This window comes from Pogoniulus pusillus, chromosome 7, assembly GCF_015220805.1.
Source record: "Pogoniulus pusillus isolate bPogPus1 chromosome 7, bPogPus1.pri, whole genome shotgun sequence".
NCBI lineage: Eukaryota > Metazoa > Chordata > Aves > Piciformes > Lybiidae > Pogoniulus > Pogoniulus pusillus.
In genome coordinates, this window is record NC_087270.1 from 37,054,911 (window position 1) to 37,082,421 (window position 27,511).

The 27,511-nt window shown below is 60.8% G+C and overlaps 4 protein-coding genes and 4 non-coding genes across 10 annotated transcripts; 4 read left to right on the forward strand and 4 right to left on the reverse strand.

The window, feature by feature from the left end:
• The first annotated feature begins 2,193 nt into the window (after positions 1 to 2,193).
• On the forward strand, positions 2,194 to 2,357 carry LOC135177215 (U1 spliceosomal RNA). The gene has a single exon (XR_010302984.1). It is a non-coding gene; the product is annotated as a U1 spliceosomal RNA (small nuclear RNA).
• A 617-nt stretch (positions 2,358 to 2,974) lies between these two features.
• On the reverse strand, positions 2,975 to 3,138 carry LOC135177204 (U1 spliceosomal RNA). The gene has a single exon (XR_010302974.1). It is a non-coding gene; the product is annotated as a U1 spliceosomal RNA (small nuclear RNA).
• A 2,494-nt stretch (positions 3,139 to 5,632) lies between these two features.
• LOC135177205 (U1 spliceosomal RNA) lies at positions 5,633 to 5,796 on the forward strand. Its single transcript, XR_010302975.1, has one exon. It is a non-coding gene; the product is annotated as a U1 spliceosomal RNA (small nuclear RNA).
• Positions 5,797 to 6,389: 593 nt separating this feature from the next.
• LOC135177206 (U1 spliceosomal RNA) lies at positions 6,390 to 6,553 on the reverse strand. Its single transcript, XR_010302976.1, has one exon. It is a non-coding gene; the product is annotated as a U1 spliceosomal RNA (small nuclear RNA).
• A 457-nt stretch (positions 6,554 to 7,010) lies between these two features.
• On the reverse strand, positions 7,011 to 9,649 carry ATRAID (all-trans retinoic acid induced differentiation factor). The gene is made up of 8 exons (XM_064146853.1): positions 9,607 to 9,649; positions 9,400 to 9,521; positions 8,965 to 9,095; positions 8,624 to 8,695; positions 7,734 to 7,805; positions 7,546 to 7,667; positions 7,360 to 7,460; positions 7,011 to 7,264 (listed from the first exon to the last, which is right to left on the reverse strand). Exons 1-8 carry the CDS (start codon positions 9,647 to 9,649, stop codon positions 7,160 to 7,162), a joined length of 768 nt encoding a protein of 255 aa, XP_064002923.1. The 3' UTR covers positions 7,011 to 7,159.
• Positions 9,650 to 9,709: 60 nt separating this feature from the next.
• On the forward strand, positions 9,710 to 16,364 carry SLC5A6 (solute carrier family 5 member 6). Of its 2 annotated transcripts, none has more exons than XM_064146537.1 (16): positions 9,710 to 10,423; positions 12,445 to 12,923; positions 13,037 to 13,102; positions 13,170 to 13,221; positions 13,323 to 13,390; positions 13,477 to 13,631; positions 13,870 to 14,010; positions 14,103 to 14,232; positions 14,333 to 14,421; positions 14,498 to 14,610; positions 14,693 to 14,760; positions 14,859 to 14,945; positions 15,073 to 15,257; positions 15,368 to 15,471; positions 15,546 to 15,667; positions 15,755 to 16,364. In XM_064146537.1, exons 2-16 carry the CDS (start codon positions 12,594 to 12,596, stop codon positions 15,908 to 15,910), a joined length of 1,866 nt encoding a protein of 621 aa, XP_064002607.1. In that variant the 5' UTR covers positions 9,710 to 10,423; positions 12,445 to 12,593; the 3' UTR covers positions 15,911 to 16,364. The 2 variants fall into 2 exon arrangements, with proteins under 2 accessions (XP_064002607.1, XP_064002608.1); XM_064146538.1 differs by having other exon boundaries at positions 9,710 to 10,241.
• Positions 16,365 to 21,994: 5,630 nt separating this feature from the next.
• PREB (prolactin regulatory element binding) lies at positions 21,995 to 24,967 on the forward strand. The gene is made up of 9 exons (XM_064146541.1): positions 21,995 to 22,198; positions 22,461 to 22,659; positions 22,838 to 23,049; positions 23,256 to 23,336; positions 23,434 to 23,558; positions 23,870 to 24,043; positions 24,113 to 24,185; positions 24,294 to 24,453; positions 24,599 to 24,967. Exons 1-9 carry the CDS (start codon positions 22,064 to 22,066, stop codon positions 24,691 to 24,693), a joined length of 1,254 nt encoding a protein of 417 aa, XP_064002611.1. The 5' UTR covers positions 21,995 to 22,063; the 3' UTR covers positions 24,694 to 24,967.
• On the reverse strand, positions 22,442 to 27,178 carry ABHD1 (abhydrolase domain containing 1). 2 transcript variants are annotated; one of them, XM_064146540.1, is made up of 9 exons: positions 26,995 to 27,178; positions 26,748 to 26,908; positions 26,496 to 26,678; positions 26,387 to 26,432; positions 26,175 to 26,287; positions 25,778 to 25,951; positions 25,646 to 25,694; positions 25,416 to 25,581; positions 25,083 to 25,338 (listed from the first exon to the last, which is right to left on the reverse strand). In XM_064146540.1, the coding sequence occupies exons 1-9, from the start codon at positions 27,100 to 27,102 to the stop codon at positions 25,109 to 25,111; spliced, it is 1,230 nt and encodes a 409-aa protein (XP_064002610.1). In that variant the 5' UTR covers positions 27,103 to 27,178; the 3' UTR covers positions 25,083 to 25,108. The 2 variants fall into 2 exon arrangements, with proteins under 2 accessions (XP_064002609.1, XP_064002610.1); XM_064146539.1 differs by having other exon boundaries at positions 22,442 to 25,581.
• Positions 27,179 to 27,511: the final 333 nt, after the last annotated feature.

The window sequence follows — 27,511 nt, forward strand, 5'->3', positions numbered from 1 at the left end:
CTTCAGTGACATGGATAATGGGGTCAAGTGAAGTGCACCCTCAGCAAGGGTGTAAATGACATGAAGCTGAGTGGTGTGGTTGACACAACTGAGATTGTCATCCAGAGTACAAGATGAATAATTGAGACCATGTGAACCAGCTGAGGTTCAGCAAGGCCAAGTGCAAGGTCTTGCACCTGGGTAAAGACAGCTCCAAAGCTGGTCAATGAAAGGATGGAGAGATGGAGAGCAACCCTGTGCAGAAGGACTTGGAGGTGCAGGTAGGTGAAAAGCTGGACAGGAGCTGGTCATGTGCACTTGCAACCGAGAAGCCAACTGTCTCTTATGTTGCATTCAAAGCAGCATGGCCAGCAGGTCAAGAAAGGGGATTCTGCCCCTCTGCTCCACTCTGGTCAGCCTCTACCTACAGTGCTGTGTCCAGCTCTGGGGTCCTCAGCACAGGAGAGACACCGACCTGTTTGAACAAGTCCAGATGAGGCCTCAAAGATGATCCAAGGGCTGAAGCCATCTGCAGTGAGGATAGGCTGAAAGATTTGGTGTTGTTCTGCCTGGAGAAAACTCTGGGGAGACCTGGCCTAGTGTCTGCTGCCTGATGATGAGATCACAAGAGATCATGGCCAGTGTGTGGATGACAGTTGTGACAGCACTCAGAAGGCAGCCCTTCCACTGCAGGGCACAGCACCAGGAGCCCAACAGGGACAAGTAGGGAGTCCCTGACAAAGCTCAGGCTCTGCAGGGAGTATGCAGAGTGTGTAGCCAGGATGGGAACCATGGGGAGCAAGTGTGTCCCAGCCTCGGGGACAAACGCTAGGGGAACTGAGGGTCCAGAGGTGCCACAGACCATGGGCAGGGTGCTGTACACAGGAAACCTGGTGACACAGAAGGTGAAAGAGGCAGAAGCACTGGATGCCAGTGTCACACTTGGCTTTGGGATACCAGGGACTGAGGAAAGACTGGTGCAGAGATGAGAACTAGGGCAGCAATCATCCCACTGTACTGTGCATTGGTGAGGTCAGAGCTCAAATACTTGGTCAGTGTTGACCCTGCACCTCAAGAAAGGTATTGAGGTGCTGGAGCATGTTCAAAGGGCCTAGAGCACTGAGGAGCAGCTGAGGGACCTGGGGTTGTTTAGCCTCAAGATGGCTCAGGGACACCTTCTTGCTCTGTACAACTCCCTGAAAGGAAATTGTTTTGAGGTGGAGGTTGGTCTCTTCTCTGGGGCAAAAAGCTATAGACAAGAAGGAAACAGCCTCAAGTTGAGCTGGGAAAGAATTATGTTGGACATGAGGAACAGTTTCTTTGTGGATAGAGTTCTTAAGGCCTTGACCAGGCTGCCCAAGGCAGGAATGGAGTCCCCATCCCTGGGAGGGGTTTAAAAGTCCTGTAGATGTGGTACTGAGGGAGGTGGTACAGTGGTAACCTGGCAGTGCTGTGCTAACGGTTGGACCCAATGATCTTAAAGGTCCTTTCCAACCATAGCCATTACAATTCTGTGATGCCTTCTGAAACAGGGATCAAGGCACCTGGACGTGCATGACTCCTTGGGCCTGATGTGCCACACCAGCTGTGCCCAGGAGCTGGAAGAGGCCATAGTTACTGGCCCGTGATAGCCACAGTGATAGCAGAGGTGCCTGAGAGCTGCAGGACAGTAAATGTCACCCATGTCACATGCAGCAAGTCTCAGTGCTGGATCCCAGGAGGTCGGTGGTGAGTGAATCTTCAGCGTTGGGCTCCTTGCACAGACGGGCTAAGCTGAGTCCTGGCTTGAGCAGCGCTCGCCGCACAATGGGGCGGCGGGACTGCTCCTTGGGCATCCCAAAGGTATCGGCTGGTGACGGTAGAGCAGATGCACCGAAGCGAGCAGGCTGGCTTGGCAGCAGCCATGGAGTTGCACGACCCTGCCTCTACCGTAACATGGCATCCTCAGATCCTGGAATGCAATGGCTGAAAGGCTAAGGGGCCGGGGCGGGGCCATGCAGATAACATAGCGCGCGGCATGCTGGGGGATCGCCGGACCGACAAAACGCCGGGGCCGGGCACGCGCTGCCGCCGGCGGGACAAAGGGTGTCGGTGCGACCCGAGTGTCGGGATGCGACTTAGCGGGGTGTGCGGGGTGTCGGTGCGACGTGCGAGTGTCCGTGTGTTTAGTGTGCGTGCGGCGGCGTGCGGCGGGGCGGCGTAAGGCAGGAGAGCATACTTACCTGGCAGGGGAGACACCATGATCAGGCAGGTGGTTTTCCCAGGGCGAGGCTCATCCTTTGCACTCCGGGTGTGCTGACCCCTGCGATTTCCCCAAATGCGGGAAACTCGACTGCATAATTTGTGGTAGTGGGGGACTGCGTTCGCGCTCTCCCCTGGTCTTTCGGGGTGCGAAGAACAGACAAGGTGGCTCTGGCTGTCCTTTAAGGGCTGCTATCTCTTTTTCTCTCTCGCTCATCGCGCCTGGGCCACTGACAGTCGCTCTTGCACGCACCTACGTGCCATTGCCAACACTCGGCCCCATCGCGGCACCTCGCCGCACGCCCTGCCTGACGGACAGCGCCACGCCGCCCGGGGGGACACGCACGCACCACTCAGCGCACAACACCACGCTCGCTCCTCGCTCTTCTTCACCAAACCAACCTAGCGGAGCCAACCGCTAACCGGACCAACAACGCATGCTGCTGAGAACGAGACCGACGGCTCTCACGCCGGCCCCGTCCGACCGTGCAGCTCATCGCCAGGCGCCTCGCCGCCGCCCACTCAGAGCGCGGCGCCGACGCTTGGCAGCTGTTTTGGCCAGGGCCGCACGAGAAACGGCACAAACAGCGGGCTCAAATCTCCGCGACGGCATCTCAGCCTCACCTGCTTCTGCCTAACTCCTCACAATCCAGGGCCACGGTAAGGCTGCACAACGCCCCAACGGCAAACCACTGGCCACAGATACACAGCACAGCACAGACCACTTGGCTCTGCTTTTCGCACCAAGAAAGACCAGGGGAGAGCGCGAACGCAGTCCCCCACTACCACAAATTATGCAGTCGAGTTTCCCGCATTTGGGGAAATCGCAGGGGTCAGCACACCCGGAGTGCAAAGGATGAGCCTCGCCCTGGGAAAACCACCTGCCTGATCATGGTGTCTCCCCTGCCAGGTAAGTATGCTCTCCTGCTCTACGCCGCCCCGCCGCACGCCGCCGCACGCACACTGAACACACGGACACCCGCACATCCCACGCACGAACCGTGCATTCCCACACACCTCATCCGGCCAGCCCCGGCCCGCTCACAGCGCTCTCCCGCCTCCACAGCGCCCCGCGCCCGGTCCCGCCGTTTTGTCGGGCCGGTGAGCTCCCGGCACACCACGCGCCCTGAAATCTGCATGGCCCCGCCCCGCATCTCTAGTGGCAAATCACAGCTTTCCTCTTAGCATCCTGTAGTACGCCCTGTCCCCGGGCGTGCTCTCTACAGCCATCAGCTGACTGCCAAGGTATAAATCGGTTCTAACTTGCTCAAGGCCACAAACACTTTTGACACTAGATATGAACCATCCATTCCCAAAACAATGCTCCAAACATCTCGTTATCTTGCTATCTTTACCCCATGTGCATAAACCAACCAACATACAGAGTCAAGACATTTGGATTATGCCAGTTCTGCGCAGTAAAGGGTGCTGGGTGATGAGTCCCCAAAGCTATCACTCCAACTCAAGCTGAGGCAGAGACCTGTACGGTAAAACATTCCGTACAGCCAAAACGAACACTTAGCACCTAGAGAACAGCAGACATAGCATGATTCTTACTTCATGTTCAAGGTACTGATGCCATAAAATTTGGCTATGTAAGGAAATCACCTAAGACTCCAGCTGTAAACTTTGGAAGGCAGACATTTTTATTTCTAATTTGTGCATGTTTGGGTGTATGGAGAATCATGTCTCAGATCTTGTGCACTGGCAAGGCAGAGGAGCCACTTTTTAGCTTTTTATTTTTCAAACACGTGCATATCTGTTTGGATTTCCCAGAATGGTCACGCTCATCCATCTAATTTACTAGAACCATATTTACATATCTATTACACATGTGTGGTGGTCTCTGGTGGCATTCAAAGGGTCAAACATCCTATCCTTCAGTTGAAGTTTAACTTTATACAGTTTGCTAGAACTACATCATTGGTCTTTCAGCCTTGGGGATGGCCTGATTTGGGCCAGTTTGCTTTCTTATCAAAGAAGCAGGGCTCCTACCTATTGTGTGTGCTTTAAGAACATCTGTGTCTTGTCCTTGGAGATTCTGTTTGCACAGCAATAGAGTCATAGAAGCAACCAGGTTGGAAGAGACCTCCAAGATCATCCAGTACAACCTAGCACCCAGCCCTATGTTGATTACTAGACCATGGCACTAAGTGCCTCAGCCAGTCTTTGCCTGAACAGCTCCAGGGACGGTGACTCCACCACCTCCCTGGGCAGCCCATTCCAATGGCAATTCCAGTTGCTCTTTGTTAGCAAGTACTCACACTGGGCTGTATTTGCTCCATCAGTAGAACTGCTTCTAAAATCACTTCACGTGCTGGGAGGGTATGGGGCTTGTAGGGGTCAGGGCTTATCTAGGGAGGTGTTACTGATTAGAGCCACGGATACAATGCAGAGCCTTTGTTGGTAGCTCGACTTTCAGGTGTTTGTTCTTGCACATACCCTTTTAGGAACATAGTTCAGAATCACAGAGCTCAGCAACAAATAGTGCGGTGAGGCAGATCTCGCGGAGAAGGGCTAATCTCAAATATGCAAGGACACCGCACAATCCAATGTGGATCAAAAGCGAGTGACAACTTTATTTAGTAGACGCGCGCTTATATGTGTTACAGATAATATATGCATACATGTAAGAAGCTAAATGGCTGAATCTCTAAATACCCCATTTGCATGGTGCACCCACTTGCTACGTGCAGCTGCAAGCAGCAAACTACTTCTTATCTTATTCAGAGTTAGCTGTATCCTGCTCTGCTTGAGTTGTCTGCTGACTCGTCAAGGACAGTGCCTCCCTAGCTGACTATATTAAATGCTGCCTTTGTTTATTCAATATGTCTTTGTTTCTTCAATGTGACCTTTGTTTCAGTGTGGCCTAGCACAGCCTTAATTTAGTTCCATATACTCATCCTGCTTGCCCACCTCTAAGTCATGTCCATTTCCCTTTAGCCATTCTGCAACAAAATAGTAGAGACTTTCAGAACTCAGCAAAGATAGCAAGATAACGAGATGTTTGGAGCATTGTTTCGGGAATGGATGATTCATATCTAGTGTCAAAAGAGTTTGTGGCCTTGAGCAAGTTAGAACCGATTTATACCTTGGCAGTCAACTGTTGGATGTAGAGAGCATGCACGGGGACAGGGCGTACTACAGGATGCTAAGAGGAAAACTCTGATTTGCCACTAGAGATGCGGGGCGGGGCCATGCAGATTTCAGGGCGCGTGGTGTGCCGGGAGCTCACCGGCCCGACAAAACGGCGGGACCGGGGGCGCTGTGGAGGCGAGACAGCGCTGCGAGCGGGCCGGGGCTGATCGGATGAGGCGTGTGGAATGCACGGTTCGTGCGTGGGATGTGCGGGTGTCCGTGTGTTCAGTGTGCGTGCGGCGGCGTGCGGCGGGGCTGCGTAAGGCAGGAGAGCATACTTACCTGGCAGGGGAGACACCATGATCAGGCAGGTGGTTTTCCCAGGGCGAGGCTCATCCTTTGCACTCCGGGTGTGCTGACCCCTGCGATTTCCCCAAATGCGGGAAACTCGACTGCATAATTTGTGGTAGTGGGGGACTGCGTTCGCGCTCTCCCCTGGTCTGTCTTGGTGCAAAAAGCAGAGCGAAGTGGTCTGTGCTGTGTATCTGGGGGCGTTGTGCAGCCTTACCGTGGCCCTGGAGTGTGAGGAGTTAGGCAGAAGCAGGTGAGGCTGAGATGCCATCGCGGAGATTTGAGCCCGCTGTTTGTGCCGTTTCTCGTGCGGCCCTGGCCAAAACAGCTGCCAAGTGTCGGCGCCGCGCTCTGAGTGGGCGGCGGCGAGGTGCATGGCGATGAGCGGCACGGTCGGACGGGGCCGGCGTGAGAGCCGTCGGTCTCGTTCTCAGCAGCATGCGCTGTTGGTCCGGTTAGCGGTTGGCTCCGCTAGGTTGGTTTGGTGAAGAAGAGCGAGGAGCGAGCGTGGTGTTGTGCGCTGAGTGGTGCGTGCGTGTCCCCCCGGGCGGCGTGGCGCTGTCCGTCAGGCAGGGCGTGCGGCGAGGTGTCGCGATGGGGCCGAGTGTTTGCAGTGGCACGTAGGTGCGTGCAAGAGCGACTGGCACTGCCCGAAGCGCGATGAGCGAGAGAGGAAAAGAGGTATCGGGTCCCAAAGGACGGCCCGGGCCACGGCGTCTGTTCTTTGCACCACGAAAGACCAGGGGAGAGCGCGAACGCAGTCCCCCACTACCACAAATTATGCAGTCGAGTTTCCCGCATTTGGGGAAATCGCAGGGGTCAGCACACCCGGAGTGCAAAGGATGAGCCTCGCCCTGGGAAAACCACCTGCCTGATCATGGTGTCTCCCCTGCCAGGTAAGTATGCTCTCCTGCTCTACGCCGCCCCGCCGCACGCCGCCGCACGCACACTAAAGACACGGACACTCGCACATCGCACCGACACCCCGCACACCCCGCTAAGTCGCATCCCGACACTCGGGTGGCACCGACACCCTTTGTCCCGCCGGCGGCAGCGCGCGCCCGGCCCCGCCGTTTTGTCGGTCCGGCGATCCCCCAGCATGCCGCGCGCTATGTTATCTGCATGGCCCCGCCCCAGGGCCCTCCCCGCGACGCCCTCTGCGACGCCCTTCGTGGTCCCGATCCCGCTCCAGCTCCTCCAGGTGCTGCTCATCTCCCTCTGCCGGTCCCCACGCAGGCTCCCGCACACGCCAGTGACAGGGCTCTTTCCTTGAAGGGCGCTTAGGGGAAGGTGGCGCTCCAGGCTCCGCGGTTGTGAGATTCGCGCCGCCCTGGGAAGGAGTCTACCAGACAGACACACGGTGAGGATGCTGCGACCTTTATTCACCCTCAGGCCTAACACAGCGAGCCACGCACTAAGGCATGGAGCCCCCTATGCCGTATGGGTCACCTCATGACCCACCGCACCTGCTGCTCTCAGCAGAGGCACTGGTGCAGACCCATGTCCCTGCTCAGGGGGTCTTGGCTTTCCGACGCTGCGTGCCCCACAGCAGGAGGGACATAGACACGGTTACAGCTCCCAGGATCCCACAGAAGAGCAGCATGGGGAATGTTCCCTGCAAGAAAGCAGCAGTGAGCAGTGCTGTCCCCCAGTGCCCACCCCCACCCCATGCAGCCCACGCTGCTCCAGCATCATCCCATGGATGCTGACCTCACGCAGGCACCTGTAGCCATGGAAGGGGCTATTGCAGAGACACTGGACAAGGCCAGGGCCATCCGGGGCACAGGCAGCATTCTCTGGGCACAGCCAGGCTGGTAGAGCAGAAATGCAGAGGTCATGGGCCTGGGCCAGGCCACCTCCCAGCCCCAGACATGGCCCTCCTGCTCCTTGCCATACCAAGCTCCTCAGAATTGTTGCAGGAGTTCCTCTGACCCTGGCAGAACCGACTAGTCCCGTTCGTCGTCACCTCCTCCCAGGCGCTGTGCCCTCCTGGGCACTTCAGTGACAGTGGCAATGCTCTGTGGAGCAGACAGCTCAGCCCCCAGCACCCCAGGAGGCCCGTGCCCTCTCCCCGAGGTACTCACAGGATCTGCAGTCGAGTGAAGCCCAGGAAGGAGCTGTTGGGTAGGAGTGTCAGGGGGTTCTTTGTCAGGTCCCTGCAAACAAACACCAGACACTTGGACTTTCTCTGCAGGGCTGCTCTCCATCCCTTCATCTCCCACCTGGACTGATACTGGGGATTGCCCTGACCCGTAGACTTGGCCCTGATGAATTTCAGGAGATTGCCATGGGCACTGACCTCCATTCAGATGCTGAGCTGTTCATTAACTATGTCTTTCAACGTGGCCATCCAGCCAATTCCTTCCACCAAAAAACATCTCTTTGCAGTTGAGAGACAATGATGTTACATGAGACTGTGTCAAAAGCCTCACAGAAGTCAACACAAATGATGTCAAGTTGCTCTTCCCTTATCTGTCAGCATGGTCTCCCCATCAGAGAAGGCCTCCTGGCTGGTCAGGCAAGGACTTGCCCTTGGTGAAGCCATGCTAGCTGTCTTGCTCCACCCCCCCACCACCCATATGCCTTGGCAGATCTTCCAGGAGGGTCTGCTCCATGCTTTGACTAGGCACAGAGGTGAGGCTGCCTGGACAGTGGTTCCCAGGGTCCCCCACATTCACCTGCTTTAGAAATGTAGGTGATGTTGCCTTTTTTCCAGTTAGTGGGGACTCCTCCTAACTGCCAGCACAGTTCAAAGACAGCGTGGAGTGGCCAGTGTCCCCTGGGTTTTGGAGTGCCATGGGACTTGGGGACAGTATGGTGCTGAGTGCACAGTGGAATGGCAGGGATCTGGACCAGCGAGGCAGGGCTGTGCTTGCCCATCAAGATGGGGGGGTCACACCACACCCCTCTCCCTGTCCAGGGCACCCTTTGTTGCAGGGAACAGGAGGGGACACAAAGAGATATACAGACTCACAGGACGATGGTGGTGGTAGCCTCAGTCAGCTCTGGTGGGAGGTTGTCCAGAGAGCAGTTGCTTAGGTCCAGCCTGGGAGGGGGGTAGTGCAGTGAGGAGGGATGCCAGGATACCTGGCACACCCAGCACTCCCACCCTGCTTTTCCCACGCAGCCCCTGCCCCACAGAACTCCCACCCCTGCATTACCCTGATCCACTCTGTCCCTACAATATACACCTTGTCACATCCCTGCACCAGGCAACCCTCCAGCCCAAGCCATCCCATAATGTTGTCTCTGAACACCCTCTGCTTATCCCTCTGCACTCTCAGCACCCCCTCATACATCACTCCTGCCCCATACCCCAGCAGTCGTTCTGGATGGGTGTCCTGTTCCCAGCAGCAGCGTCCCTCACTCTTGGTGCCAACCTGGGATGTACAGTATTGGGCCACGATGGAGTCATTCTGCAGTGGTCCTGGGCAGTGACTGCACACCTGTCACAGGGGACATTCAGTGGGGCCCTGGCAGCACCATCACATGCACCCCTCAAACCCTGGAGCCTCTCAATCCAAGCACCTCTAAGCCAGGCACCTTCCGACCCCTCCAGAACGGCTACTTGCTGATGTGTGGAACTCCCCCGGAGCCCATCGACATGGTCACCTGAGTGCACACATCTTCACGCCGGGCACTACGGCTCACCAGCACCGCTAAGCCGGGCACCCGGGGACAGCCATTCCCCGACCCCCCGGCATCCACGTCCTTGGACATTCCCGGCCCGGACACCCCCGACACGGGTACCTTCTGGAGCCGCCAAGTTGGGCCCTCTCCGATCTCCCTCGATCGGACATTCACCGACCCTCGGGGCTCCCTCGGACTCCCTCCTTCATCCCCCGACGTGGGCACCTCCGACCCCGGGTGTCCTCATCTCGGGCATTTCCCGACCGGCACCCCTCGAGCCCCGGCACCCTCAAACTCCGGGTTCCCCGCCGCTCACCGCCGCCCCACTGGCGGACCAAGGCATCAGCAAGAGCACCAGGAAAGCAGCCATGTCCCCGGCCCCACCCCGGGGCTCCTCCGGGACCGCCCTGGTCCGCCGGACACGCCCGCTATGAGGACGCCCCCTGGCGGGAACGGTGTGGGTTTCTTCCGGGACACCGAAGCACTACCAGACAACGGCGGGCGCAGTGCCGCGGCACCGACACTGACCGGCACGGCCTGGGACGCGGGCAGGACACAGCTGGGTCCCGCACCAACGGGAGACGGCGGAAAGCCCCGAGAGGAGCGGAGCCTTTGGGAGGCTGCACAACGGGGCCGGGCCGGACCAAGCCAGGCCAGACGACCCCTGGACCAAGAGCGAGGCGCAGCCAGGGTTGCCCGCAGCCAGGGCTGCCCGCAGCCAGGGCTGCCCGCAGCCAGGGTTGCCCGCAGCCAGGGCGCGGTAACTCGCTGGAGGCAGCCGAGCGCGGCCGCGGCGCCCCCGCTGACCCCGTGCGGGCCGTGTGACGCCGTCGGGGCGCGCCGGGGCCGGGCGGAAGTGGCGGTGCGGGCAGCGTCATCTCGTCATAGATGGTCAGGTTGCGCCCACGGTTGCTGCGGCGGCACGTGGGGGCTGAGCTCTGCCGCGCCGGTCGCCGCCGCCGGTGAGTGTTACACCGCGGCTGCTGGGGAGTCCTCAAGGTCACCGCCCAGGACAGCCCCGCAGCGGTCTCTCCGGGCTCGGAACGCACGCTGAGGCTGTGCCGGGGCTCATCTTGTCGCTGCCCGCCTCACCTTGTCTCCTGTCCACTCTGGCGGTACCGAAGCGCCGAGGAGCCGCGCCAGGGTACAGGGTCATTGGGGACAGCAGAGTGGAGGGGGACCAAGGGTCTGGGGGCACCGTGAATCCTGAGTGATCAGGGGCCCGGACATTGGCGGAGGGCACCGGGGATCCTGAGGGACTGTGAGGCTGATACTCGGGCTGGGGGCACCAGGGAGCACAGAAAAGGGAGCAGGGTCGCTGGGGACGCGGGAACGATGAAATGCAGGTCAGAGGGCACCGGGACACAGGAGGGCCGGGCCTCAAAGGGGGTGACATGGGGACACCGGGAGACAGGGAAGAGCAAGGCAGGGGAGAGGGGACACGGGGCAGCCTGGGGCTGTGGGAGCAAGGCTGGGCATGGGAACTCGGGGACATCAAGAGAAGGGTCAACAGGGTCTATGGGACCACTGAGAGACAGGGAATGGGGCCTTGGGCCAGGGACACCAGAGGACGCTAAGGCTCGGTGCAGCAGGGCATCAGGGACACCAGGTACAGGGCAGCCTTGGGCAGAGAGCACCCGTGGCTGGCCGGCCTTGGGCTGCAGTGCTGGTGAGGCAGCTGTCAAGGACCACAGCACTGCCTGCCCCGTGTTTAGTCTTGGTGGTGGAATGTGGTGACCTTGGACCCTGGCTGGGAGCTGTGCTGTGTGGTTGAGTGGTGTCCGTCAGGAACAGGGACGGTGGCAGGCAAAGCAGGAGGTGCTGCCCTCTCACCTCCTTCGTGCTCAGCCAGCACTGCTGCAGGACACGGTGCCAGCACAGCTGCCCTGATTCCCCTTGCCCCCACAGTGGGCAGGCCTGGGCAAGCTGTGCTGGATACAGTGGTTCCAGCCTAATCCCCCCAAGTATGCCCCAGACAGACATTCCTCTGAGGATGTGGTGGGCACAGCGCCAGTCCCTCACCATTGGCAGGCCGGTTTTGTCCTCCTTGTGCCCTGCAATACCCCTTGGCAGACCTTAACACTGCCCCACAGTATGGTGGCACAGGAGGATGCTTTTTGTCCTTCATCCACTGCCCCGTCAGTGCGTGCTGTTCCCTGGACCCTTGCTGCTTTTGACTGCCTGCTGCTTGCAAGCCTGTGCCCACTGGCAGAGGTAGAAGGTGTGGTGTCTTTGTTCTGGCACTCTTTCAGCCCTGCTCCTGAAACTGCCTCTCCCCTCCAGCTCTGCTCTACTGGGGCTTGAGCCACGGATGGAGGGTCCCGAGGATGAGCCTGTGAACAGGGCATGGAGGTGCCAGGGCCAGCAGCAGCTCAGGTGTGCACCATCTGGCTGCTGCCCAGAGCCTCTGAGGCTGTCGGTACTCATCTGTGTGTCCATCTGTCCATCCCTGGTTGTGTGGGGTGCGTGTCTTGCAGGTCACCCTATCCAACCTCTGCTCAGCTGGACTGGGGGTGGCAGGGCTCCTCCTGCACCTGCTCACTGACACAGACTGGGCTCCACTGCTGGTCCTTCTGCCCTCCTTATCCCCATCTGTGGGTCCTGCAGGGCCAGGGGCTGCCCAGCGGGGGCTCCTGCGGGGGCAGCCGCTCTGGCGCTGGCTGTGCTGTGCTTGTGCTGTGCCGCCCGCAGGGCAGCTGCCTGGCGCCGGGGCGGTTCAGGTCTTGGCTGGGCTTTGGCACCGGGGGCGACTCAGGCGGGTTTGGCGGGTCCGCGCAGGCTAGGGCGGTTGTCTTTGGCGAAGGCACAAGGAGCGGTGCTGCCGGGCTCAGCAGGGCTGCCGCGCACCTAGGGCGGTTGTGTCGCTGCGTTTGGCCGCGCCAGGCCGGTTCTGCCGGGCTTTGCAGGGCTTGGCAGACTTACGTGGGGCCGGCAGGGATGGAGTCCTGGGTGGGACTCTTTTCGCAACCATGGCCTCGGTGCTCTTCGGAAGAGATGCTCGTTTGCCTTGGCAGAGGCGGAGGGAGGAGAGGGGTTAAGGAGACGTCTCTTGTTCTGCTTGGCGCCCCGCCCATTCCAAATGCTTGAGGCTGAGGAGCGAGCGAAGGTCCTTGCAGTGTCGTGCGGCTCCCAGCGTGGTCGTGACACTTTTCTTTCCTCCTGCAGATGCCAGTGCTGGGGAGATGACGGCCAAGACCCGCTGCTGTGGTGGCTGCCGGGGTTCGGCGTACCCCTGAGGCCAACGAGGTGGATCCAAGGCAGGTGGCTGGGCAGGGGCAGCTCCGGTGGGGCAGCAGCAAGAGGAGACGCTCACCATGGAGTTCACGGTGATCGACTACAGCATCTTTGCGCTGCTGCTGGTGCTGTCGTCGGCCATCGGGCTCTTCTACGCGCTGACTGGGAACCGGCAGCGCACAGTGCAGGAGTTCTTGCTGGCCAACCGCAACATGAGCTTCCTACCTGTCGCTCTTTCCCTGCTGGCCACCTTTCAGTCAGCTGTGGCTATCCTGGGTGTGCCAGCTGAGATCTATCGCTTCGGTACCGAGTACTGGTTCCTGGGCTGCTCCTACTTTCTGGGGCTGCTCATCCCAGCCCACATCTTTATCCCTGTCTTCTACCGCCTGCGCATCACCAGCACTTATGAGGTGAGCCGCGTCCTGCCTGCTGCCACAGGGAGGACGTGGGGGACACGGGATGACCCCCGTGCTCGGGACACTGTGTGCAGGCAGGACAGTGCCCTGACCTATCTACCCCACAGTACTTGGAGCTGCGCTTCAACAAGACGGTGCGGGTCTTTGGCACTGTCACCTTCATCTTCCAGATGGTGAGTGGGGCAGGAGTGGGGTGGGCATGGGGGACCAGGCACAGCTGCAGTGTTGCTCTCTCTGCAGGTTATCTACATGGGAGTGGTGCTCTATGCACCTGCACTGGCCCTCAATGCAGGTAAGGGAATAGGAGCAGAGGGTCAAATGTGGTATCCCTCATCCTGAGGGGGACAGAGGGGCAGCCACTCCCTGCTTATTAATGGCTTCTGCCACTTCCAGTGACAGGCTTTGACCTCTGGAGTGCAGTCCTGACCATCGGGCTGGTTTGCACGCTCTACACCACGCTGGTGAGTCCCTGCCTGCTGCTCTCTGGCTGTGGGGTGCCCAGTGCTCCCCTCTCTGGGCTGTGGTGACAGGTGCTGTGCCTCCACAGGGTGGGCTGAAGGCTGTCATCTGGACAGACGTCTTCCAGACGCTGGTGATGTTTGCGGGGCAGCTGGCTGTTATTGTGGTGGGTGCCCAGCGAGTGGGTGGCATGGCCCGCGTCTGGCACCTGGCCGAGCAGGAGGGCAAGATCTCTGGCATTGAGTGAGTGGCCCTTGCCAAGACACCTTCACCCACCCAGGGCAGAGCATCCCTTGTCACACTGTGGGGACACATGAGGCAACTGGGAAGGGCCTGAGCTGGTGCAGAGGGACACCAGCACTGCATGGTGTGGAGGAAGTGTCATTCCTGCTCCACCCTTTCCTGTGCTGTGGGCTGCGGGGTGCCGACGAGGACCTGACACTGTGACACGCACCCCTCTTCTGCTGACACCTCTCTGCAGCCTGGACCCTGACCCTTTTGAGCGTTACACCTTCTGGACCCTGGCGATGGGAGGGGTCTTCATGATGCTGTCCCTCTACGGAGTGAACCAGGCACAGGTGCAGCGGTACCTCAGTGCCCGCAGCGAGTGGGAGGCCAAGCTGTGAGTGGGGCCAGAGTTGGGGGTCCCATGGCTGGGATGGGCCTCTTTGCCACCCCCCCTCAACCCCTCTGACACTTACCTGGTGCCTACAGCTCCTGCTATGCCGTCTTCCCCTGCCAGCAGATTGTGCTCTGCCTCAGCTGCCTCACTGGCCTGGTCATGTTTGTCTACGACCGGGAGCACCCACTGACACCTGCCCAGCGCCCCAGCTCCTCTGACCAGGTGAGTGACTGGGTCTGCCCAACACCTCCCACAGCCTGTGGGGCTGGACCATGTTTGCCCTGGGTTCCTGGCCCCATGGGTGCTGACCCTCCTGCCTCAGCTGGTGCTGTACTTCGTGATGGACGTGCTGCGGGACCTGCCTGGGCTGCCTGGGCTCTTCGTTGCCTGCCTCTTCAGTGGATCCCTCAGGTGAGGAGGTGGTCTCAGGGATGGTAGGGTTGGGGGAGTCCTAGATGAGCCCCATCCTGCTCCTTCTCCTCCCCAGCACCATTTCCTCTGCTTTCAACTCGCTGGCCACGGTGACAATGGAGGACCTGGTCCGGCCCTGCTGCCCTGGGCTGTCAGAGTCACGGGCCACGCTGCTCTCCAAGCTGCTGGGTGAGTGAGGGACTAGGGTAGGGGATAGCACTGGTGATGGGGAATCCCCAGCACCCCCATGACCCCCTGCTTCTCTCCTCAGCTCTTGGTTATGGATTGCTTTGTCTGGGGATGGCCTACATGTCCTCTATGCTAGGCCCTGTGCTGCAGGTAGGGGTGGTGGCATGGCCACCCCCAGCTCTGGCACCCACCTGGTGTGTGGTCAGTGCTAGGGCAAGGGGCCAGCTCTGAGACCTGTGTCCCTGCAGGCAGCCATCAGCATCTTCGGCATGGTAGGGGGCCCTCTCCTGGGACTCTTTTGCCTGGGCATGTTCTTTCCCTGTGCCAATGCCACGGTAAGTGTCCCTCTGCCTGGCTGAGGGCATGGACCCTGCGGGCCAGCAGGTGGTGGAGCAGTGCCAGAAGGCCTGGGGTTCCCTAAGCCCAGCCAGGGCTCAGCAACCTCCCTCTCCCCTGGTGCAGGGTGCTGTTGTGGGGCTGCTGGCAGGCCTGGCCATGGCCTTCTGGGTGGGCATTGGCAGCCTGCTGCAGAGCATGGGGTCGGCCAGGGAGCCCTCCCTACCCAACGGCACTGTGCTACCCATTACTGGCAACCTCACCACTGTCCTTGCCACCACGCTGCTGACCCCCACGCTGGCTCCCCAGAGGTGAGTGGGGCTCAGGGCTTGGCCCCAGGGTGCTGTGGGGTGAGTGATGCAGGGGTGCTGTTCTGTGCCCCACCTTACATTTTCTCCTCTCTCCTGCTCATCTCCCCCAGGCCCACGGGGCTACAGAAGTTCTACAACTTGTCCTACATGTGGTACAGCGCCCACAATTCCACCACTGTCATTGTCGTGGGGCTTCTGGTCAGCCTGCTCACTGGTGAGTGCAGGAGCTGCTGGGGCTGGCAGTCAGACCCCCAACCTCCCTGCTCACCCTCTGCTCTGCCTGCCCAGGCCCCACGCCAGCAGCAGCCGTGGACCCCCGCACCATCTACCCAGTGCTGCCTCGTCTGCTCTGCTGTCTGCCCCGCAAGTACCGGCAGAAGCTCTGCTGTGGTGTGGCTTTCCCTGACCAGGTGAGGGGCCCAGACCCCCGTGAGGGAAGGGCATGGGGTCTGTGCCACGCTCCCCATGCTCCTGCTGCCACTGCTCTGTCCCTGCAGGATGGTGACTGTACAGACACTGTGACAAAGAGCAATGGGGTGCCCAATGGCTTGGTGCCCCCTGGCTCCGGGCGTCGAGAGGAGGAGGAGGAGGGGCAGGGATACATCTGTATGGCTGGAGCTCCAGTGTGTGCCGTGCAGGAGACCTCCTTTTGAGCTCCACAATGCTGACCCTTCCCAAGTGTGGGGATCCCAGCCCCCCCCGTACCCTTCCACAGCTCCCCCCAAAGCCAGGGGGCGCAGACCCTTGTGGGTTGGTAGCACAGGGTTGGGGAGCACCGAATAACAGAGGGGCTGGGTCCTTCACTGGAGGGGGCTGGCTGGGCTGCACCCCTATGAGCAGCTGAGCTCTCAGCCTTCCAGCTGCCCACGACAGGGGCTGTGCTGGACTCTGTTCTCTGGCCAGGGGGATTTGGGACCACAGGTACTGGGGTGGATGTTGGAGCAGTGCTGAGTACCCACCCTAGGCTGGAATGCTGCCTGGTGCCCCCAGCCTGGCCATGTGCCTTACTGCACTGCTCCCAGTCTGGGGGCTGCCCCATACCTCTCCGGCCCCACCCATCACTCATCTCTGTGTTTATTGTCCCCCAATAAATGGTTCTGGAGCACAGTTGTCAGAGAAGCTCTGTGACTAGCCACCTCCCCACCGTCACCTGGAGCCTGTGGGGAGATGGACCCCTGTGTCTCCAAGCAATGGGGGCCCCTGCTGTCCCCTGGGAGTGGGAACCTTGACCAACAGGACAGATTTATGGCCACAGCCTTGGCCCCTTTCCCATGGCACAGGGCCGGCAGGGGGGCCTGGCTGGGGGGCCAGGTTAGCAAGGCTCACAGGGGCAGAAGGGGGGAAGTGTGTCTGTGTTAAGAGGGGGTGCAGGGTTCCCATCTCCCCGCCCTCTGAGCACAGATGACTTGGGGCAGTGCTCAGGGTGAAGGTCCTATGGAGGAGTGGACCAGGGTGAGGGTCCCACGGGGGTCATATCCTGCAGCACCATTAGCCGAGGCAGAAGGCAGGTGCTAGCTGCAGGTTTATTACTGTAGGTGGGGCCAGGTGTGCCCAAGCCCCCATAGGCAGTGTTGGGCACCCCCCTCCTCAGTCCAGGCAGGGAACACATCAGCCCCGTGATGGCAGTTCTCACTCTCAAGTGTCTCTGGGGTCCTGACACGCTGACTGCAGACAGGGACTGGGCAGGGAGCCTGGGTGTGCCACTGCCCACCCTGTGCCCACAGAGCTTGCAGACCCCTGTGCAGGATAGGGGTGTGGATCCCATCAGCACTGCTCCACCCCATCCTGACGGATGCTCCCAATCCTCACCCCAGAGCACACCCTCCCCGTAGTGTGGGGAGGGGGCAGATGTAGGGATCCTGTGGCCATAAGCATGGCAAGGCTCAGGGAGGGCTGTTCCCTGCTGCCAGCCTGCTGGCCCCTATACCTGCATGCTCATGGTTGCTGCTGGCTGCATCTGGCCCGGAGAGGTCAGGACCAGGGCCCTGCCATGAGCCAGCATAGAGAGGCAGGAGCACACTGGCCACTTCTGGTCGTGGCTGTGGGGCAGACTCCTGTCCTGCTGCCAGTGCCCCACACTCAAGGATGGGGGAACCCAGGGACGGCTGATACGGTGTGCTGGAGGCCCTGGGGACAGGCTGATGGCAGGGATGGAGCATGGTGAGGTCCCCAGAATAGAGTGGGCACCAAGAGCTAGCTGCTGGCATGTACTGGGGTAATGGCGGATCCTAGGGTGCCATCATGGAAGGGGACTCTAGGGACCAGCTGCAACATGTACTGGGGGACCCTAGAGGCTAGCTGCTGGGTAATGGGGGATGCCAGGGTGTTGTCATGCAAGGGTACCCCATGAACCAGTGCCAGGGAGCTGGACCCCAAAGCAGAGGTGCTGTAAATCTCACCTTCAGAGGATGCAAGAGTGTTCATCAAGTGGGCAGGAGGGTGCAGCTGTGGGGGGCCCACAGCCCAGAGTTTGGCTAAGATGGGCAATGTAGCTGGTGGCCAGGACAAGGATGTCCAGCTTAGAGAGCTTGGTGCCAGGAAGCATGGTGGGCAGGGCTGCCTGTTGAGACAGGAATGCCCGACAAAGTGCCTGCACCCGGCTCTGCTCCCACACTGTATTCTGGGGGCACGGGGCACCCTGCAGACACAGGAGGGGCTGAGCTGGCCTGGGACCCATGGCGCCCTGCAGCTGGGGCTGGGGTGGTCACCATCTCCCCCAGTGAGAATGGGGACAGCACTCATCCTCTAGGATACCATCTGTTCCTGGGGACCCAGGTGAACCCAGGATCTAGGCCCACGGGGTGTCTGTGCCCCCAGGACTGCATGCCGTGGGGCAGCCCACGTGTCCTGCCTGTACTCCACCCGTCTCAGCCCTGCCCACAGCCCACCAAGCAGGGTAGACTGGCACTGCCAGGCATGCACACCCTTCACCACGGCATCTCCCCAGGGCCTCCTGTGCCATCTGGCTTTAGTGCAGTAAGCTGAGGGGTGGCATTGCTGGGGCTCCCTGCTTCCACCACACACCGAGGCCATGGGGTCCTCCTCCTGTGCTCAGCTGGCCCCTTACCTGTTCTGATGTGGAGCTGCTCCCTGGGGTGCCAGGGTAGGCAGTTGAGACCCCTGGAGTTGTGTCTGTGCTCCCTCTCTGTCAGCAGCAGGCAGCTCGTGGGGGGCTGCAGGCAGCCCTCCTCCCCTGGCAGCTGGAGGAGACAGGGGAGTGGCTGTGGGTGGCAGCTGGCTTTGCTCTGTGCCCCTCACCAGAGCATGCCCCCATGTTCTCAGCCGTGCTGGGCCCCACCAGGCAGCCCCTGCCTACACTCCTGCTTGCACTTCAGCCCCGCGAAGCACTGGTGGGTCGGGGGGCCCAGAGGAGCACCTCTGCATCCCTGCCACCTCCCAGCATAGCTCAGCCCACAGCCTCCTCTGGGTGGGTGTCCCACCTCCTCCTCCTTGGCACGGGGATGAGCTGGAGGTACAGGCTGCCCCAGCCAGAGCCTCCCCCAGCCCACAGCCGCCTGCAGCAGCCCACCTTGCCCCACAGCCTGGCCTCAGTGTCACAGGACCCACCAAGATGTGGGCAGGGTGCCATAGGCAGAGGTCATGCTCTGGGCATGGCACCCACGTGGGGTCACACCAGGCCACAGGCCCTCGAGGCCCTTCCTGTTGGATGGAAGCCCAGTGCTGGTGTGGCACTGGTGGTGGGCAGCTGCCTGAACTGGCCCAAATACTGAGCCCCAGTGAAGGCCACTTGTGACTATCTGCCAGCTGGATTTAACTCCATTCACCACCACCCTGTGGGCTCAGCCATCCAGACAGGTTTTAACTCAGTGAAGCATCCACCCAGCCAAGCCATGTGCAGACAGTGCCTCCAAAGGGCGCTGTGGGAGACAGTATCAAAGGCTAGAGGTGAGGTAAGTAACACCCACAGCCTTTCCCTCACCCACAAAGCTGGTCACCTTGCAAGGGGAGGAGATCATGCTTATCGACTGGGACCTGCCCTTCATTAACCCATGCTGACTGGGTTGCCCTGCACATCCTGCGTAATGGCACTCAGCATGACCTGGTCTGTGACCTTCCCCAGCACCAAGGTCAGGCTGGCAGGTCTGTAGTTCCCCAGATCCTCCTTCTTGGGGCTGGGTATCCAGGGAACAATTGGTCTCACTACTAAAGACTGAGGCAAAAAAAGATATTGAGTACCTCAGTCTTTTCCTCATCCTCGACCGCTCCACTCCCCCCTGACTCCAGCAAAGGACAGGGATTCTCCTTAGCCCTCCTTTTGCTGCTAATTTATTTGTAGAAGGACTTTTCTTTAACAGCTGAAGCCATACTAATTTCCAGCTGGGTTTTGGCCCTTCTCATTTTCTCCCTGTCTAGTTTCATGACAATCTTGTAGTCCTCCTGCATGCCTTCCAACGGCACAGGCTCCTCATTTTCTCCCTAAGCAGCAACCAAACCTCTCTATCCAACCAGGCCAGCCTTCTGCCCCGCTGACTTGTCCTTTGGTACACGGGGATGGCCTGTTTCTGCACCTGTAAGACTTCCTTCCTGAACAATATCCAGACTTCCTGGCCTTTCAGGACTGCCTCTCAAGGGACTCCCTTGACCAGTCTCTGAAACGTGCCAAAGTCTTCACATTGAAGTCTAAGGTGATCATTCTCATGACCCCTTTAGTGACTTCTCCAACAACTGAGAACTCTGTCACTTGATAATCACCATGCTCAAGACAGCCCCCGATCATTGCACCCCCCACCAGACTTCTCTGACAACTGAGAACTCTGTCACTTCATGACCACTATGCCTGAGACATCCCCTGACCATTGCACCCCCCACCAGACTTCTCTGACAACTGAGAACTCTGTCACTTCATGACCACTATGCCTGAGACATCCCCTGACCATTGCACCCCCCACCAGACTTCTCTGACAACTGAGACCTCTGTGGCTTCACGATTGCTGTGCTCAAGACGTCCCCACCGGTCCTCCCCTGTTCAAAGAGCAGGTCCCGCAGGGTGCCTTCCCTAGCCAGCTTTCTCACCCGCTGCGTCAGGAAGTTGTCCTCTGCACACCCTAGGAACTTCCAGGACTTCTTCCTCTCTGATGTATTGTGTTTCCAGCAGACATTAGGGAAGCTGAAGTCCCCCACAAGAACAAGGGCTAGATGCCTAAAGAATTTTATCTGTCTCTTCATCATGGTTGTGTGGTCTATGACCGACTTCCACCAGGATATCTGCCTTGTTGCCTTCCTTCTGATCTTGCTCATAAACACTCAACTCTGTGAGCCTCAACACAATTAAACCACTCTCCAACACACAGGGTCATGCCACTGCCTCTTTTTCCTTACCTATCTGAAGAGGTTGTAGCACTTGACTGTGGCGCTGCAGTCCGCAGTGAGCTGTTCCACCACAACTCTGCACCACAGCTTTCCTGTTACGCTGTGGCTCCCAGGTAGTCCTGTTTGTTTCCCATGCTGCATGCATGAGGGTAGATGCACTTCAGGTGATCTAAACTCCTTGCCACATTTATGTAGGGTGGAGTCCTAATTCCTACCTGGCTGTTCTCAGGTGCTCCTGTGGTTGCTAATTCACCAGTGGCCCTGGAGCCTTTGCTCCTCGTGGGTCTCCATTCCCTACCTCCACTGATGCCGCAGACTGACAGGGCTCACTAGCACACCATCCTTCAAACGTGGGTGCACTGCTCTCAGGCTTATTTTCTTGGCAAGCTGTTTTGTGCCCTGTCCCCTTTCAATCTCGCTTAGAACTCTTCCAATGAGCCCTGCTAGCTCCTAGGCTAGGATCCTTTTCCCTCTTTGTGACAGGTGTACCCCATCCCTTGCCAGCAGTGCTGGTGACCTGTAAATCAGCCCATGGTTAAAGAATCCAAAGTCCCGACAGAGACACCAGTCTTGGAGCCAGGCATTGATCTGCTGACTCTTTTGTTTATTCCTTCATCACACCCTGCAACTGGGAGATAGATGAGAAAAGTTATCTGTGCTCCTGATCCCTTAGTTAGTCGTCCTAAGGCCTTGAAGCTGGCCATGGACTTTGCATTGCAACTTCCTCATTGCCGATCTGAAAGATTAGCTGAGGGTAGCCTGAGGGCTGCACTAGGGAAGAAAGCGTTCTCCTCACATCGCTAACCTGCCCCCCACGAACGCTGGCGGCTGCTCCATCCCCACCCCAGCGCCCTCTCGCTCGGGGCCCCAATCTCAGCACACCCTAGCGCCTGCATCTGCTGCCAGGCAGCGGAGCGAGATCCCCCAAGGGAACTGGAAGCCGGCGCAGGAAGAGCAAAGCCAAGTCAAAGCTGGGATGGGGAAGGCGCAGTCGGGATCAAGACTTGGAAGTAACAGTCTGGGGGTCCCATGGCAGCCCAGGCAGCTCTCTGTCCCCTGCCTCGCCCAGCGTGGCTCCGCAGGTGGGGGCACTGGGGCTGAGCGGTGCCTCTGCACTGCACCGGACCCCCGTCCCAGGCCACCCTCGGGCCGCAGAGCTGCTTCCCCGCGGCCGTGGAGCCGGCGAGGGCCCATCCCGGGCAGCGAGCCAGCAGCCAACCTGGAGACCAGCGAGCGAGGCGAGCGACCCCTAACCGAGGCGCCGCGACGGCAGCCCGCCGACGGGCGGGGGAGCGGGCGGGGCTTAGGGTGAAAAGAGGCTGGGCTGGGGACTCGGCGGCGGGGCCCGGGGCGGCGGGGGCGGGCGGGGCGGTGACGCGCAGGTGACGCGCAGGTCGCGGTGCCGAGCGGGGCGGTGACGCGCAGGACGCGGTGGCGGAGGGGCGCGGCGATGCGCTGACGTGTGCGGCGCAGCCATGGCGCCGCGGCGGCCGGCGGAACTGTACCGAGCGCCGTTCCCTCTGTACACCGTCCGCCTCCACCCACGGCGGCCGTTAGCCATCACTGCCGGCGGCGGCGGCGCCGCCAAGACAGGCATCCGCAATGGCGTGGTGCGGATGGGTCGGGGGTGCCGCGGGTGGGTGGAGGTGGGGTGCGGAGGCCCGGGAGCTTCGGGGCCGGGCACAGTGGGCGGGGAGCTGGGGGTCCGGGGGCCTCGGAGGGGGAGAGGGTCCCAGACCGCGGGCTGGGGTCGGGTGCAGGCGGCAGCGGTCGGATGCTATGGGGGTAGCCTGGGCTAGGATGTGGAGCGGGTGGTCCCGGGGCGAGTCCCTATGTCAGAGCCTGTGGCTGAGTCCGACTGCTGTCCTGCAGCACTTTTTGCATCTGGAGCAGATCGGGGGGCAGCTCAGTGCCTCCCTGCTCCACTCTCACGACACCGAGACTCGCGCCACCATGACCATGGCATTGGCCCACGACGACATCATTGCCGCGGGGCAGGATGCCAGCTGCCACATCCTCCGCTTCAGCCTGCAGGCACCCGAGGCCAAGAGCAGCTCAGACGGCCAGAACGGTGAGGTCCCGCTTTGCCTGGGGCCTGACAGCACTTGCCCTGGGCAGTGTGGGGCAGGATGTGGGGAGCTGGGTGATCTGTGGGGTGCTCTAGAGATGGTCTGCAGCACCCCACTGGTCTCAGCCTGCCTAGTGGCAGGGACCTGTGCTAGGGCTCCATGTCATCTGCCCCACCACAGGCAGTGGGGAGAAGGGGCCACGGAAGCGGAAGGGTCCCAGTCCGGTGGGGCAGGGTGACACACAGAGTCAGACAAGCGAGGTGACAGTGGAGAGTCTGCACAGCGTCCGTACGGATTTCAGCCCCGACGCCCTGCAGAAGGCTGTCCGCTTCAATGCTGACTGCTCTCTGCTTGTCACTGGTGGTGCTGATGGCTTCCTTCGCCTCTGGGAGGTAAGTACAGGGAGAGCTAAGGCCAGGCATCGCCGTGCTTGTGCCATGCATCTGGTAGGGAATGCCAAGTCACAGTGTTGTCAGTTTGGCAGCACCTGTGGCTGTGTAATGCTTTGTCTTCCCTACACCTTCTCTGAGTGATTCTGGGTGCTGCTGTGGGGATCTGGCCCATGGGCACCACTCTGACACCTGCTGTTCTCTTACAGTTCCCCAGCATGAAGAAGACACTGGAGTTCAAAGCCCATGATGGGGAGATTGAAGATATTGCGCTGGGCCCTGACAACAAGGTGAGTGGCAGGTGGCTCCCTGGCCCCTGACATTGAGGGTATCAGATGGTTCCACGTGATGAATCATCCCCTGGGTGCCTGTGGCCTCTCTGTGCAGGTGGTGACAGCAGGACGGGACTTCCAGTGCTGTGTGTGGCAGCAGGACCAGCTGGTGACAGGGCTGCGCTGGAATGAGAACCTGCCCAGCATACCTGACAAAGCTTACCGCTACCAGGCCTGCCGGTGAGGGCAGGGGGCTGGGAACGGAACACCCCCACAGAGCTGCTGCTCTACACCAAGCTTACTCCCAGTTCCCTGGGCTAGGGGAAAAAGCAACTCTGCTGTTTGCTTTAGTGGGGTTGGGTCTGGCTTCAAGTCTGAGCATGGGAGAGGTGAGGTGGGAAGTGGAAGGTGCTGGGTGCTGGTGAGCTTTCATTGCAGTGCTGGCAGGCTTTCCCTCAATGCACCAGATGTCCCCCTCACAACCCTGGGTGGAGGAGGCATGGTGGTGCTGACTGTAGGGAGCGATTCACCGTGTGCTCTCCCTGGGGCAGGTTTGGGACTGTGGAAGACAACGCTGGGCTGCTGCGGCTTTACACTGTGCAGGTGCCCCACAAGCGAGAACGTCGCCCTCCACCCTGCTACCTGACCAAATGGGATGGAAAGAGCTTCCTGCCACTGCTGACCCGACCCTGTGGCAGTGAGGTCATCTCCTGCCTCTCTATCAGGTACCCAGGGGCCAGGCAGGTTTGGGACTGAGGGCTGCACAAGTCCCACTGACTGTTCTTCTCCTGCAGTGACTCAGGCACCTTCCTGGGGCTGGGCACAGTGACAGGATCCGTTGCCATCCACATTGCCTTCTCGCTGCAGGTAAGCTGTGGGGTAGCCAGGTTGAGCAGGGAGACGTGAGGTGGCAGTCCCAGTGTGCTCCTGTGGCCAGGCTACCTTGGGCCAATCCTCCCCTCTCCCACCCTGCAGAGGCTATACTACGTGAAGGAGGCACATGGCATTGTGGTGACGGATGTGGCTTTTGTCCCCGAGAGCCAGCGTGGGCGGGAGCTGCTGGCAGGGAATGAGGCTGCCCTGCTCAGTGTCGCTGTGGACAGCCGCTGCAAGCTGCACCTGCTTCCCAGCCGACGTAGGTCCTGGGGAGCTGCCGTGGGTGCTGGGGTACCTACCACTTCTCTGCATTCCGGAGCAGGGTTTTGCCTTTTCCCATCCTCCAGCATGCATGGGGGTCCCGGGGGCTGCAGCACCCATCTTCACCTCTGTCTCTTCCACAGGCTCCCTCCCTGTCTGGCTGCTGCTGCTGCTCTGTGCGGGGCTCATTGTGGCCACTATCCTGCTGCTGCAGCTTGCCTTCCCAGGGTTCCTGTAGGTTACAGCCTCCCCCCAGCGCCAGGACAGACACGCCCCCCTCCCCCGAAGCTGGCCAGTCTCTGCTGTACCTCGGCCCACCCTAAGCAGACTGTGAAGCAGACAAGGGACCAGCCCCAGTCCTGCTGTCCCCGCTGGTGCTCGGGGAGCAGACGAGGGGCCCTGGCCTGGCAGGACTGTGCTGGCTGCATTGTGGTACGGGGCTGGCCCCGCGGAGGAGGTGGTCCTACAGCCCTCTGTCTCCGTGCTGCCATTAAAACTGGAGAGCAAAGGCACCGCTGTCTGATCTGTGTTGACAGAGAGTGATGCTGGCTCTGGAGCTGCTCCTGGCTTGGGAATCTGCACTAGCCGCCTGCCACACCTTCCCTGCCCAGTCCATGGACACATGGCTGCAGCTGTGCAAGTTTATTAGGGGGTCAGGTAGTGCCCTGCTCGACAACCCTCTCCCTGATGCCCTCCCCATCCCCTTCCAGCTGCCGTACTTCGTCCCCGTGCTCAAAGACAGCAGTGATGAACTGGGAGAAGAGTCGCTCCATGAAACTACCAGGGCGGGGCCAAAGCCCTTCCAGGAAGCCAATATGTCCCCCATGGGCTGTGACCAACAGTGCCACGTAGGGCAGGTGCCAGGCGGTCTCCACGGGGATGGCTGGACAACCATAGTGAGAAGGAGTTTGCCAGGGGCAACCCCACTGTCAGGGCTGGCCCTCGGTTCCCCCCACTCACCATGCAGTGGGGAGAAGGGATCATCTGAAGCATTGAGGCAGAGCACAGGCACGTGGATGCGGTGCAGCTGGCGCTTGGGGCTGGCCGCCTCGTAGTACTCGTGGCAGGAGCGGTAGCCAAAGGCCTGAGCCGTGTAGCGCTCATCGAACTCTCGGATGGTTCGTGCCTGCACGGGGTGGGGGTAAGGGCAGGCTCTGCCTGTGGGGCCAGGGTGGGGTTCTGCATCCTACCTTTAGAACGTGCTCCACATCCACTTTGTCCCCGATTGCCGCTCTGTGCCTGCACCAACCCCTAGGGTCAGGGCTGGGTGATGACACCACCCCTCTGCTGGATGTGTGGACCCCACTGTGTCCCCCACCCACCTGCTGACAAGCTGGCAGAGGCTGACAGCAAGGCGCTGGTTGAAGAGCAGGCAATTCAGAGGCTGCTCCAGTGATGTGGATGAGATGCTGGGGTCCCAGACTGGGGACAGGGCCATGGCTGCCACTAGCCCTGCTGCCTGACCCTTCCGCCCCAGATAGTTCAGCACCTGCATCCTGTGGCACAGCCAGTTAGGGGCAGCTATGCCACCATCCCAGCCTGACCCCGTTCAAGGCCAGGCGTGCCACCAGCCTGACCCATTCCTGGTCAGAGACAGCCATATTGCCATCCTGGTCTGTCCCTGACCAGGGACAGCTGGGCCACCATCCTGACCCATCCCTGGTGAGGACTGGCCGGGCTGCCATCCCGGCTCATTCTCAGCGTGGACCCTGCCCATACCCGCCCAGGGAAACGCCCACAGCCAGTACTGGGGCACACGGGTACTGGCGCTTGACATGGGCAATGGCTGTCTCCAGGTCTTCGGTGTTGCTGGCGCAGAATGTCCGGGGCGTCTGAGGGGGTAGCAGAGCTGAGGACGGGTGGTGACCCACCGTGCCATGTGGCCCAGCTCTGCATGAAACTGGGGACGGGGGTTTAGGGGTTGTGCCCACCAACAGCTCCTCGCCCCGGCAGCCTCGGTGGTTGAGCACGACGGACCTGTGGTGGGACAATACGTGAGTTGGTTGGCTAATCTGCAGCCGGCCCGTCCCCGGGGCTCACCTGTAGCCGGCGCAGCTGGCCCGGTGCGCAAGGCGGAGCAGGTAACCGGCCTGGCTGCTGCCAGTGAGACCCGGCAGCAGCAGGACGGTGGGGCGGGCACGGGGATCCGGGTGCCGGTGACTGTCGGTGTTCTCGGCCCAGTCGAGGATAAGCTGCCCTCCGTCAGGGGTGCGGATGGCCTCGCTGTGGGGCGGAGCGGTGGGTCGGTAGAGCGGCTTGAGAACCGGGCCGCTGCCGGTGCCGAGTGCTCACCTGCGGTAGGAGACAGGCGGGCGGGCCTGGAGCAGGGCTCCCAGCACGGTCTGCAGGCGGCCCTCGAAGCACCAGGGCGTGGGGCAGAAGGTCTCGCCCACGGCGGGGCAGTGCCGCTGCAAGAAGGCGCGGAGCCGCGGGCCGGCGGCGAGGAGCGGCCGCTGCGGGGCCGGGCATGGGAAGAAGCCGGTCAGCGGGGCCGCTAGGCGGGGCCGAGCCGCTCCCCCGGAGCCCAGCAGGCGCTCACCCGCGGCACCCGAGCCCAGTAGTAGCCGAAGAGGACGGCGGCGGCGGCCACCAGCAGCAGCGGAAACGGCGGCAACAACGCGGGCACCGGCAGCCCCTCCGCGGCCATGCCCCAGCGCGACGCTGCCGCTCCGCACCGGCCTCGCCTCGCCGTAGCCCCGTCCACTGCGGCACCGCCCACCACTGGCCCCACCCTGGAACGGGCGTGTGTGGCGCCGGCTGCCATCTTTGAAGCGGGCGCAGAGTGCCGGTTAACCCCTGCACTGCCGGCGGGGCGAAGCCGAAGAAGCTCCGGGACGCCGCGGGTGGGGCTGGGCCCTCCCGGGCGGGGAGGACTCAGCGGGGTGGGGTAGGGCGAGGCGGATCTCAGCCGGTACCGGTACGAGGCAACGTGTCAGCTACGTGGCCCCGGGCGGGGCGGGTGGCACCGGGCGGTGGCGGGACGGGAGAGCGGGACCGAGTGAGTGGGCAGAGGGGCTGCGGGAGCGGGCTGAGATGGTGCATGGTGTGCGCGGCAG

Excerpts from the sequence above, each read along its gene's own strand:
- ABHD1 (XM_064146539.1), bottom strand. The coding sequence starts at position 27,102 with ATGGCCGCGGAGGGGCTGCCGGTGCCCGCGTTGTTGCCGCCGTTTCCG. Across the intron at positions 25,695-25,777 it reads CTCTGCCAGCTTGTCAGCAG|GCACAGAGCGGCAATCGGGG; the intron begins GTGGGTGGGGGA and ends GGGTTGGTGCAG. Across the intron at positions 25,582-25,645 it reads ATGTGGAGCACGTTCTAAAG|GCACGAACCATCCGAGAGTT; the intron begins GTAGGATGCAGA and ends CACCCCGTGCAG.
- PREB (XM_064146541.1), top strand. The coding sequence starts at position 22,064 with ATGGCGCCGCGGCGGCCGGCGGAACTGTACCGAGCGCCGTTCCCTCTG. Across the intron at positions 22,199-22,460 it reads CAGGCATCCGCAATGGCGTG|CACTTTTTGCATCTGGAGCA; the intron begins GTGCGGATGGGT and ends GCTGTCCTGCAG. Across the intron at positions 23,050-23,255 it reads GCTTCCTTCGCCTCTGGGAG|TTCCCCAGCATGAAGAAGAC; the intron begins GTAAGTACAGGG and ends GTTCTCTTACAG.
- SLC5A6 (XM_064146537.1), top strand. The coding sequence starts at position 12,594 with ATGGAGTTCACGGTGATCGACTACAGCATCTTTGCGCTGCTGCTGGTG. Across the intron at positions 13,391-13,476 it reads GCACGCTCTACACCACGCTG|GGTGGGCTGAAGGCTGTCAT; the intron begins GTGAGTCCCTGC and ends GTGCCTCCACAG. Across the intron at positions 15,258-15,367 it reads CCCACGCTGGCTCCCCAGAG|GCCCACGGGGCTACAGAAGT; the intron begins GTGAGTGGGGCT and ends CATCTCCCCCAG.
- ATRAID (XM_064146853.1), bottom strand. The coding sequence starts at position 9,649 with ATGGCTGCTTTCCTGGTGCTCTTGCTGATGCCTTGGTCCGCCA. Across the intron at positions 9,522-9,606 it reads GCTGATGCCTTGGTCCGCCA|GACACCCGGGGTCGGAGGTG; the intron begins GTGGGGCGGCGG and ends GCCCGAGATGAG. Across the intron at positions 7,668-7,733 it reads TTCACTCGACTGCAGATCCT|AGCATTGCCACTGTCACTGA; the intron begins GTGAGTACCTCG and ends TCTGCTCCACAG.